This window comes from Lithobates pipiens, unplaced genomic scaffold (genome assembly GCF_037356315.1).
Source record: "Lithobates pipiens isolate NorthernLeopardFrog02 unplaced genomic scaffold, aLitPip1_a1.2 Scaffold_22, whole genome shotgun sequence".
NCBI classification, from domain to species: Eukaryota; Metazoa; Chordata; class Amphibia; order Anura; family Ranidae; genus Lithobates; species Lithobates pipiens.
Window position 1 is genome coordinate 330962235 of NW_027507784.1, and position 12717 is coordinate 330974951.

Sequence of the window (12717 nt, forward strand, 5' to 3'; positions counted from 1 at the left end):
CACTTCAGCTCCGGGAGGTTTACTCCCCTTCATGACCAGGCCGTTTTTTGTAATACGCCACTGTGTTACTTTAACTGACAATTGAGCGGTTGTGCGACGCAGTACCCAGATAAAATTGATGTCCTTTTTTCCCCCCACAAATAGAGCTTTCTTTTGGTGGTATTTGATCACCTCTGCGCTATAGACAAAAAAAGAGCGACAATTATTATTTATGACAATATTTTTACTTTCTGCTATAAAACACATCCAATAAAAAAGAAAAAAAAATTTGAATTTCTTCATCAATTTAGGCCAATATGTATTCAGCTACATATTTTTGTTAAAAAAAAAAAAAAAAAAATCCCTAAAGGGAATATTGATTGATTTGCACAAAAGTTAGGCTGTCTACAAACTATGGGATATATTTTTGGAATTGTTATTTATCTTTACTTGTAATTGCGGCGATAAGTGACTTGTAGCGGGACTGAGACATTGTGGCGGACAAATCAGACACTTAACTAACACTTTTGACACTTATTGGGGACAGTGACACCAATACAGTGATCAGTGCTAAAAAATATAGTTACATAGTAGGTGAGGTCGAAAAAAGACACAAGTCCAACCCATGTGTGTGATTATATGTCAGTATTACATTGTATATCCCTGTATGTTGCGGTCATTCAGGTGCTTATCTAATAGTTTCTTGAAACTATCGATGCTCCTCGCTGAGACCACCGCCTGTGGAAGGGAATTACACATCCTTGCTACTCTTACAGTAAAGAACCCTCTACGTAGTTTAAGGTTAAACCTCTTTCCTTCTAATTTTAATGAGTGGCCACGAGTCTTGTTAAACTCCCTTCCGCGAAAAAGTTTTCTCCCTATTGTGGGGTCACCAGTACGGTATTTATAATCTGAAATCATATCCCCTCTCAAGAGTCTCTTCTCCAGAGAGAATAAGTTCAGGGCTCGCAACCTTTCCTCATAACTAATATTCTCCAGACCCTTTATTAGCTTTGTTGCCCTTCTTTGTAGTCGCTCCATTTCCAGTACATCCTTCCTGAGGACTGGTGCCCAGAACTGGACGGCATACTCCAGGTGCGGCCGGACCAGAGTCTTGTAGAGCGGGAGAATTATCGTTTTATCTCTGCAATGAATCCCATTTTTAATGCCAATATTCTTTTTGCTTTGTTAGCAGCAGCTTGCATGCCACTGCTGAGCCTCTCATCTACTAGGACCCCCAGGTCCTTGACTAGTGTAGTCTAAATGTTCCCCTTATACTATTCCTTATCTATTAGAAACGAGACCACACCATAGGTTGGAGTAAACTGGCCACAACAGCCTTTATTAAACATAACTCAAAATTACTCCAATAACTTGTAAATATGAAAATATATAAATATATAAATATATATAAATATATAAATATAAATATAAATAACTTTATTAACATTAAACCACATTTTAATTAACATTAACTGCCCATTCTGGTGATCTCTGACGGTGACCACACTTAAACCAATACCCAATCACTGCGGTACACCTGACCAACTTCCCAAAGGCCTCCACCTGTGACCGGTCGGAGACAACTTCCGCCAGTGAACATAACCGTATTCCCTCCAACGTTCAGGAATACCCAGAGGGGCCGATCGTTAGATGAGCCCCCCACACCCTCAGATCCCTTCTGAGTACCTGTCTACCGTCAGAAACCACCAGAAAACACACCGCCAATCAAGAAAAACTTTCAGCTGCCGTGACAACCGATGAACCTGAAAAAGAAGAAAAAGACCAGCAACAAAACACCACAAAACAAACACATAACAATAGGGCGGGAGGGTGGGAAAAACTGCCTCCTCTGTGTCACACTGGGCTCCGAATGATTCCTTAAAGCCACACCTCTCCCTTTTATGTGACCCCTCCCCTACACTGAACTTGTTTCCTGCAAACCTTTTCCTGAACTCCACCCATAAAGCTTAACCCTCTGTGTCCCTCATCCACACTGTCATGTCCAGCACTCCTTATATCATTGCATTCTTAATCCGTGCTTCTCTTGACTAGTGTAGTCTGAATGTTCCCCTTATACTATTCCTTATCTATTAGAAACGAGACCACACCATAGGTTGGAGTAAACTGGCCACAACAGCCTTTATTAAACATAACTCAAAATTACTCCAATAACTTGTAAATATGAAAATATATAAATATATAAATATATATAAATATATAAATATAAATATAAATAACTTTATTAACATTAAACCACATTTTAATTAACATTAACTGCCCATTCTGGTGATCTCTGACGGTGACCACACTTAAACCAATACCCAATCACTGCGGTACACCTGACCAACTTCCCAAAGGCCTCCACCTGTGACCGGTCGGAGACAACTTCCGCCAGTGAACATAACCGTATTCCCTCCAACGTTCAGGAATACCCAGAGGGGCCGATCGTTAGATGAGCCCCCCACACCCTCAGATCCCTTCTGAGTACCTGTCTACCGTCAGAAACCACCAGAAAACACACCGCCACAGCCCGAAAGGGTGACCCCCTCAACCTTGAGGGCCGCCCCACACCCGAAGAGCTTTCTGTATGCCCTCCTGTAAGCCAAAGGACCAGAGGTCAATCCCCACATCCGATAGATGAACGCCATCCCGCCTAAGATAAAGCCCTACATTCACCTCCAATTCCCTGTGTCTTACCACAATGCCCCCGTTCTGCACTACAAACCGCCCAACAACCTTATTAACCCTAATCCTAGTTTTCTCGAGGCTGGCTAAAGACCTGGCCCCCCGCCACACCGTTCTGGCCACAATGTCCGACCACACCAAAATGGTGCCCGGGAACAGGACTCGCATGCGCAACACATCAGCCTTGATATCCGCCAAAATGTCCTTCACTTTCCGAACTCCCAGGTCATTGCCCCCCGCATGAACAACCAGCACATCCGGGGGCCTATCCCTCAAAGCGAAGCGCTCCACCTCCCTCATGACACGCTCCCACCTCATGCCCGGGAAACCCAACCACATCACCCTAGCAACCTCCCTGGGGATACCCAATTGCCTGCCTGCTGGTAGAGAATCACCTCTCCTGGCCCCCCAGCAGACGTACGAATGCCCCAGGATCCAAACGAGGCGTTGAGAACCTCCATCTGGAATGAAAACAAGAGAAATAACACAACAACCAAAGGAATGTTACAAGCACAGTCCTCCCCCCCATAAATCCCACAGCAAACAACCCCCAGCCGCACCCTCCTTACCCCAGTAGCAACTGCGGCCGGACATAGGACCGGAACCTCCGGGACTCCCATCTACCAATCCGGCGCACCACCGCCTCCTCCAGCCCACATCGAGCCGCTTCCGTGGCCGCCCCAATCCGAAAAGAGTGGGACGCGTAGTCCCGCTCATCCAAACCCACCGCCCTCAGGCATTGCCGAAAGACCGACACAAATTGAAAACGGGATAGAAAAGAGCCCTCCTCGTGCACCAAAAAGGGGCCCGCCCCCACAGGCCGTACCGCCCGGAAAGCCCGTACCGCCGCCACCGGGCACACTACCGAGCCCGGCAGGGCGAGCAGCGTAATCGCCACTCCCCTGCCCCGTTGATCAGTCTTAGACCTACGCAACCGTATACTCACCCGATCCGCAACCACCTGCACATCCTGATCCAACAGACCCCCAGCCACCCGTTTTGAGCGACACACCAACTCCCCGATCCTAAAAGCCCCATAAAACGCCAACGAAAACGCTGCCGTAAACAGAACGGTCTCGTAAGCAGACGAGCAAACGTCCACCAGCCGAGAACAAATTGCCACCAAATTGTCAAATGACACCGGCCGGCGCGCATCCCTACCCTTCCAATCCCTCCTGTACCCTTTCAACGTTTGCCTCACCCAAAAATCCTTCGTCCCGTCCGGCTCCCCCCACAGTTTGAACAAAAAGGCCAACCCCGCCAGCTTCCGCTCAATAGACGCGGGAGACAGGCCCGTCTCAATGTTCCGGGCAACCCAGTACAATACCACCCAGCGCCGGTCGGAGCCCCGACCAGCCACTCCAACCTCCCGCAGGAACGCCCACCATTCCGCCCACACTCTAGAATAAGCGGACCATGTAGCCTCACTCAACGACCTTTTTAACCAACCTGCGGCGATTCCAAGGGAAGTTCCCACATCCACCCGGGGCATGGCGCCCCCGACTCCTCCGCTCCCGGCGCCAGCTGCCGGAACTTGTCCCACTGAAAACGAGAGAGCGAGTCAGCCAAAGAATTCTCCACCCCAGGTATGTGCACAGCATAAACGTAAACATTGAGCCGCAAACAGCGAAAGACCAGGTGTCGCAGCAGCCTGATGACCGGGGGGGAGGAAGCAGTCATCCGATTGAGGACCTGGACCACCCCCATGTTATCGCAATTGATGCGCAACTTCAAATTACGAAACTCCGCCCCCCACAGCTCCAATGCCACCACTATCGGGAACAATTCTAGCAAAACCACATTGCCCAACAACCCCGCAACCTCCCATGAGCGTGGCCAAGGTTCCGCACTCCACCGACCCCGGAAAAATGCCCCATAACCCGTTGAGCCAGCCGCGTCAGTAACCAACTCCACATCGAAGTTGCTCACTGGCCCCGACATCCACATAGCCCGCCCATTATACGACTCCAAAAATTCATGCCAAGCCCGCAGGTCCTCCCGGTGTTCCCTTCGCAAACGCACAAAGTGGGTAGGGGCGGTTACCCCGGCAGTGGCCCCCGACAGCCGTCGGCAGAACACACGGCCCATAGGGATGATCCGGCAAGCGAAATTCAGCTTGCCCAACAGGGACTGCAGGGCCCGAAGCTGAACCTTCGGCCGGCCCTGCATGCCTGCCAACTCCGCCTGCAGATCCCGTAATTTATTCTCTGGCAAGCGACACTCCATTGCCATAGAATCAATCACGATTCCCAAAAAACTCAATTCCGTCACCGGGCCTTCCGTCTTATCCCCCGCCAACGGCACCCCGAACCTGCCCGCAATGTGCTGCAACGTGGACAGAAGAATCGCACACACATTGGAGGCAGGCGGGCCCACGCACAGAAAGTCATCCAAATAGTGGATGACCGACTCCAGGCCCGAAACATCTCTCACCACCCATTCCAAAAATGAACTAAAAGCTTCAAAATAGGCGCATGAAATGGAACAACCCATGGGCAGGCACAAGTCCACATAAAACTTGCCCCGCCAATGGCATCCCAACAGCCGGAAGCTGTCCGGGTGGACCGGCAGAAGGCGAAACGCCGATTCCACATCCGCCTTGGCCATGAGAGCCCCACGACCATACCGCCTGACCCACCGTACCGCCGCGTCAAAAGACGTGTAGGAAACCGTACACGCCTCCGGGTCAATGAAATCATTGACCGACCCCCCTTTCGGAAAAGACAGGTGATGAATCAAGCGAAACTTCCCCGGCTCCTTCTTAGGAACTACACCCAACGGGGAGACCACCAGGTCCCCCCACGGCTGCACTTCGAAAGGACCACCCATCCGGCCTAGCGCCACCTCTTTACCCAATTTGTCATCCACAACCCCCGGGTGATCTAAAGCCGATCGCAAATTCCTGGCCAACGGCGGCACCCCTCCCAAAGAACAGGGAATCCTAAAACCGTCCCGAAAACCCAGAATTAACCCACGCGCCGCCGCACCATCCGGATACCTATTTAGGAAAGGAAGCATCCTTCCCAGGTTCACCGGCGTCATCCCTCTTGTGACCGGCGGCACTGGCACGCTGACCTTTTTTTTTTTTTTTGAAACAGCGAGACAGGGGGTGGGTGCCGCCGCACCCGGAGCACTCATGCTTGAAGCGGCACGCGCCTCCGAATTTACAAGCCCCTTCATTAAAGGGCCAGCACACCCCCCACTTCTTTCCGGCCGGCAGTCCCGAGGAAGACGCACTCCCGGCCCCCCCCTGAAGAAACGGAGTGGGCGCCCGCGGAGCAGACATAAGCCTCATCCAGAGGCTTATGTCCTTGTGATCCCACCGCAGGTCAGCCCGCACTGCCTTACGCTGACGAAACTGCTCATCATAGCGCAGCCAAGCCAGCCCTCCATACACTCGGTGAGCCTCCCCAATCGCGTCCAGGTAACAAAATAACGCCGAGCAATGCTCGGGGTTCTTTTCCCCTATCACGCTAGCCAATATAGCGAACGCCTGAAGCCAATTTGCAAATGTGCGCGGGATCAGCCGATACCTACGTTTCTCCTCGTCGTCCTTCTTGGAACTGTCCGGCTTAACCCTGTCCAAATTAAATTTCTCGAGGGGGAGCAAGGAGAAAATCTCCACATACTCACCCTTGCCGATCTTGTCCCGCACCTCCTGCTTCAAATGCGCCCCCAATGGGCCTTCGAAACAAACATAGACTTCGCACCGGGCAGCATCCGCGATCCTAACCAGGTCAGACCGCGCCCCCGGGTCCGCGGGCACCGGGGGGACCCCCGAGCCCACACCCTCCGCATCCGTGCTCCCCGACACCGCAGCAGGCGGTGCATCCCGCGCAGGAATGACCTCCGCCCCCCCGGCCCCCCCCACAGTACCCATCCAGGGGGCCACCTGAGGCGACCCGGAGCCCCCAGCAAACTTACCAACCAGGGCCTGCAGCCCCCCCAACAGCTCCTGCAACTGACCTGACGGCCCCCCCGGGGCCACAGGCCCCGCCCCCTGCGCTGAACCTGCCGCAACCCCCCCCAATACGTCCCGGGATCCCGTGGGCACCGCACCCCCCTGCGCCACCCCCATCAGATCCCGCAAGGCATCCGCCAGCAATGTAGACTCCCGCAACTTACCCGGGCCCCCAGGGGCCTCGGCGACCGGTACCGGTCCGGGTGTAGAAAAGGACCCCTCCTCCTCCTGGGACAGCTCGCTCTCCGAACCGACCTCTCCAACGCGCACCGGGGACGCGGCAATCCCCCTGTGCTCCGCGCGGTCCATCCGGTCCCTGCGATCCGGGACTGCAGGCAATGTCCTCCTCCCCCCGCCGCCCCTGGCATGCCGGCGTCTAAAACCAGCCCTGCCAGGCACCTTGGCAGCCTTCTGCGACCCACCCTCCCCCCCCTCCGGCATGCGACCCCCCCGGAGCGCCCCCCTCCCCCCCACCGCGCGGATGCTGGCCCCAGACCCAGCCTGCCGCAGATCCCCCGCCACGTGCACCCCCCCCCCCCTTGGCCTGCCGACCCAGAGCCATCCACACTCCCCCCCACCTCCACCGGGCCCCGTGCGGTCCCGGCGCCATTTTCATGCGGCCGTGAAGCCCCGCCCCCCTCCGTTCGGCGGCGTAACGACCGCCCGGACCGGGGGGAGCCGATAACCTGTCGTTTTGCCGGGGGGACCGATCGGTCCACCCCCGGGCTCCGGGAGTCACGAGGCGGCCGAGGAGTAGGCCCAGGAGAAAAACGCGCCGGAGGCCGAGACCTCCGCGCGCGCAGTGGAACCTCACCTGTCCCGCCGCCGTCCACATCGCCGTCCGTCAGGTCACCCACACGTTCCCGCAGCCAGTCCGCACCGTGCACCTCCGCCGCCCGTCGCAGCCGCGCGAAGAGTCCCTCGAGGTCCGCCATAGCAGAGGAGCAGCGAAAAAACTGCCTCCTCTGTGTCACACTGGGCTCCGAATGATTCCTTAAAGCCACACCTCTCCCTTTTATGTGACCCCTCCCCTACACTGAACTTGTTTCCTGCAAACCTTTTTCCTGAACTCCACCCATAAAGCTTAACCCTCTGTGTCCCTCATCCACACTGTCATGTCCAGCACTCCTTATATCATTGCATTCATAATCCGTGCTTCTCTATACGTTCGTCAGTATGCTAGTACGGTGGACTAAGAATGACGCATGCTCAGAAGCAAGTACAAAAAAGGAAGCTATTGGCTACTGGCTATTGAACTTCCTTTTTCTAGTCCCGTCGTACGTGCTGTACGTCATCACGCAAGCGAACGTCAGACTTTCTGTGTGTCAGTGTGTGGCCAAGTCCGTTCGGTAGAAAGTCCGCCAGACTATCCGCCGGATTGTATGTCGGACTAAGTACGCCAGATCGTGTGTACGCGGCATTACCCACAGTTATAACCTTTTGTACCACGTGCCCCACCCTATTAGATTGTAAGCTCTTCTGAGCAGGGCCCTCTCAATCCTCTTGTATTTTATTGTATTGTAACTGTATTGTCTCCTTTTATATTGTAAAGTGCTGCGTAAATAGTTGGCGCTATATAAATCCTGAATAATAATAATATTCTTGGATCTACCTCCAAAGGAGAACCATAATTCTAGAGCTGCAAACTGCTGACCTTGGATCAAAAAATTCTGAAGAACATCATAGGAATGACTTTATTAATTATTCTTATTACGATGGAAAACTCTTTTTTGAACTTGTTTTTTCTTCCTATTTATGTAATCTATCGCTTGCATGCCGCTTTTCTTGGATCTACCACCGCCCAAGACTTTCACCGGTTAACAATGGAATTTTTTCCTTTTCTCCCCTTTTCTCTCTGCTCACAGTCGAGGACCACACACTGGAAATATGTGTGGGGTTTTTTTTTTATTCTTCTTCTAAATATGGCCCCGGATGAAGCTCCGGCACTTGCTGATGAGTCTCGAAGGAGCACAGATGTTTTCAAACAGGAAGGAAAAAATTTCCTCTATTTCAGAAGTTACAAACGATCCAACACGTGGAACAGATCTCGCTCCAACCAGCGCCGTCTCCAACAAGTGATAAAGACATCAGGATAGGTGTGCACATCCCAACTTAACAAAATAGAGACAAAAGCATGATGTTGTCTTCTAAGGACAACAACATGTTTTTCTGTTTGTTTTTAAGATTTGGCCAGCACTAAATTCTGAATGTCACGCAATCAGAGATGTACAAATCTGAAAAAATGTGTAGACAGGGGCAGTCTGCTTTCTCCACTGCAGGTGGCGCTGAACTGGAGCAACTGTGCAGGAACATGGTTTCTGTGTGGTTTCCTGGGTCATTGAGGGAGCAATTCGGTTAGATGCTGCTGTGTGTGACGTGTGGTGGCCATCTTGGGTCAGGCAGAGTCTATTTAAGACCCTGGCTCCCGGACTTGACACAGGTAGTGTAGGGACAAGTCATCCATCTGAGAGGGACAGTAATTAGTGGCAGGGAGAGGTTACAGATGAGTAGGGAAAGGAAAAGGGACATGCCATCCTTCCTGGAAATCTTCCCATTTGATTACGGACCAGCCAGGCCGCATTCAGCCTCTTGAGACAGATTTTGTCAGCACACCTGAGGCTTTCTCTGCTACACATTGCTGTTACTTGCTATGAGTGTTACTGAGTGAATTATTGGATTCTGCATTAATACAAGTTCTGTTTTCTGCAACTGGGCTCTGTGTATTTATTGCAGCCACACCACACTGCACCTCCCCACAAACGCATATGGAAGTCACCCCATATCTTGAGGTTTGTTTAGCCCTGATAAAAAGAACTGCTTAGGTGTGTAACCGCACTTTTTAATACTTCAGTTTAGCAATACAGCATCACGTACCTTGGTTGGAAGCCAAGTTGACAAGAGGGCTTCTCTTACGGCTCTGGTCTTAGCACCCCTGAAGGTGATGACAGAGGTACAAGGCCCAAAAAATGCATGGGTGCTGGTAGCTTGTTAGCAAGTGATTGCCATGGACAGAGATGTAGTCAAAGCGAGACAGGTTCGTACATGGTGAGACAGCAATGTGGAGAGGAAGCAGGTAGGGCAAAGTCCAGTAGCAAGCCGAGGTCAGTACCAGTGAAGCCGGCTGAGCAGGGTCCAGTAGCAGGCCGAGGTCAGTAGCAGAGAAGCAGGCTGAGAAAGGTTCAGTAGCAGGCCGAAGTCAGTGCCAGGGAAGTAGGCTGAGCAAGGTCCAGGAGCAAGCCAAGTTCAGTACCAGGGAAGCAGACTGAGAAAGGTCCAGGAGCAGGCCGAGGTCATTACCAGGAAAGTAGACTGAGCAAGGTACTGGAGCAGGCCGAGGCCAGTACCAGGGAAGCAGATTGAGCAAGGTCCTGGAGCAGGCCGAGGCCAGTACCAGGGAAGCAGATTGAGCAAGGTCCAGGAGCAGACTGAGGTCAGTACCAGGGAAGTAGATTGAGCAAGGTCCAGGAGCAAGCTGAGGTCAGTACCAGGGAAGTAGATTGAACAAGGTCCAGGATCAGGCTGAGGTTAGTACCAGGGAAGCAGAGTGAGCAAGGTCCAGGAGCAGGCCAAAGTCAGTACCAGGGAAGAAGACTGTGCAAGGTCCAGTAGCAGGCCGAGGTCAGTACCTGAGAAGCAGACTGAGCAAGGTCCATGAGCAGGCTGAGGTCAGTGCCAAGGAATAAGGCTGCGCAAGGTCCAGTAGCAGGCCCAGGTCAGTACCAGGAAAGCAGACTGAGCAAGGTCCAGGAGCAGGCTGAGGTCAGTACCAGGGAAGCAGGCAGAGCAAGGTCCACTGAGCAAGGTCACCACTGGTTTCTTGAACATGACAATGAGGTCACTGTATTGCAAAGTTACCAGATCTCATCCAATAGAGCACCTTTGGTATATGGTAGAATGGGAGATTGGCATCATGGGTGTGCAGCTGACAAATCTGGAGCAACTGTGTGATGCTATCATGTCACTATGAACCAAAATCTCTGAGGAATGTTTCCAACACCTTGTTGAACCTATGCCATTAAGAATGAAGGCAGTTCTAAAGGCAAAAGGGGGTCCAACCCAGTACTAGCATAGCGAGGTGTATCTAATAGAGTGGCCAGTGAGTGTATATAAAAGTGCCTATAAGTGAACGCATGCCTACGGGCACACAGCTCTGGCCACTCTGGCATCCAGAGTTGTACACCTGTATTAATATTAGGGTTGCCACCTGTCTGGGATTCACCCGGACAGTCCGGGTTTTGAATCATGGGTCTGGGTTTCAGTCCGCCTGAAACTCCCATATTCAGACAGGAATGTGGCTTGGAACAGGGCCTGACAGGAGGGTGAGGGGACACTATGCATGCTGCATTACTACACTATTTGGAGCGACCAAAGGTGTCCCAGGTCTGTTACAATGCTATGGTGTATGCTTAAAAATTAATTAATTTATTAACTAATTAATATGTGTGTTTATACAAGTAATTGCACAGCGGCGTGCAGCCATTGGCTTTTATAGGAGGCTCTTATACTCCAAAACCATTGGTGGGACTTCATCTCCTACATGTTCTGGGCTCCGTCTCAGGTCCCCATGAAGGCCCCTTTGAGTTTTCAGAGCTGCTGAACCACAACCAGTGCAATCTACATCACAGACTTAACGACACGCTGCAAAAATGAAAGTGCATTTCTATCCAGCGCCTCTGCCTTGCACCTGCCGAAAAATAAAGAAGGGGCACTGGTGAACAGCCATCCAACGACCTTTGCATTTAGTTACCTTTTTTCTTTGCATTCATACAACGCACAGACGCACGCACCTATACATACATGCTCAGTCACCATACAACACAGAAGCATAAGCCCTTGTACACGCGGTCGGACATTCCGACGGAGAATGTCCAATCGGACCGTGTTGTCGGATAATCCGACCGTGTGTGGGCTCCATCGGACTGTTTCCGTCGGAATATCCAACGGACCAAGTTGGCTATAAAACTTTCCGACAACATGATCCGATCGGACCTTGTCCGATCATGTGTAGAGAATTCTGATCGGACAAAGTGCCACGCATGCTCAGATCAAACTCCTAGACCAAAGCTATTGGCTACTAGTCTGAACGTAGTCCCGTCGTAACAAAATAACGTCATCACGTTCTGAACGATTGGATTTTCCGACAACTTTGTCCAACCGTGTGTATGCAACAGTTTCGGACAAAATCCGACGGATTTGGTTGTGGGAATGTCCGACCGTGTGTACAAGGGCTTAGAGGAAGCAGATAATGCAAGTTTTCTGCTTAGAGGGGAAGAAAAAGTCAAATCTGACCTTTTTGTTGTGCCAAAAAATAACAAGCAAAGAACTTTTGGAAAGCTGATTTTTTATTTTTTTTCTAAAGGGCAGAAATGATGATCATTTTCCGTTGAGTGTGAAAATGAATGAAAAACAGCATTTTGGAAAAAGTCCTGAGACAATTAGAGCGAACGCGAGTTATTCTCAAGGAATGCGGGACTACTTAAGGAATCGGATGTGGATGGCGCACAAGATTAATTTTTCTCAGAAGAAGAATGCCATTTAATTTCTTTTTTAGGTAACATTGGGAAATGAAGAATATAAAGTTGTTACATTATGGAATGCTGGGACTTTCGGTTCCATATCAAGCTCCCTGCTAGTTCTGTTTTATTCTACTGTAATGGGAAAATGTAAACATTTTATAACAGAAACTAAGAAAAAAATGTTTGTTTTCAAATTTTTTGGTATTTTTTTTTTTTTATATTTATAAAAAAAAAGTTGGGAAAAAATTAAAATTGGGATTAACTGTCTCCTATTGGTGGCCAACCGGGGACATTGCTATTCATATGATGTCCCCTCAGCCAATTTTTGTACAGGACCGGCACCAGTCCGGTACCATGTGATTGCAGATTGACAGTTGTACACACTGAATGGCCCCTCTACCCCAAAGCACCTTGTCCTCATGTTGATGAGGACAAGGGCCTCTTCCTTCTCTTCCCTACAACCCTGGCCATTGGTTGTTGGGGTCTGAGGGCAGGGGGCTTATCGAAATTTAATAAGGGGGCCCCTGGATCCCGCCCCCCCCACCCTATGCGAATGAGTATGGGGTACATCGT

General features: G+C 51.0%; 1 protein-coding gene across 2 annotated transcripts; it reads right to left on the reverse strand.

Moving 5' to 3' along the window:
* Positions 1-1268: 1268 nt before the first annotated feature.
* On the reverse strand, positions 1269-6999 carry LOC143925062 (uncharacterized). 2 transcript variants are annotated; one of them, XR_013261936.1, is made up of 3 exons: positions 6793-6999; positions 4117-4209; positions 1713-3128 (listed from the first exon to the last, which is right to left on the reverse strand). XR_013261936.1 is itself a non-coding variant. In XM_077449640.1 (2 exons), the coding sequence occupies exons 1-2, from the start codon at positions 5707-5709 to the stop codon at positions 3006-3008; spliced, it is 1716 nt and encodes a 571-aa protein (XP_077305766.1). In that variant the 5' UTR covers positions 5710-5743; the 3' UTR covers positions 1269-3005. The 2 variants fall into 2 exon arrangements, 1 of the variants encoding a protein (XP_077305766.1); XM_077449640.1 differs by lacking the exon at positions 6793-6999 and having other exon boundaries at positions 1269-3128; positions 4117-5743.
* Between the last annotated feature and the right edge of the window lie 5718 nt (positions 7000-12717).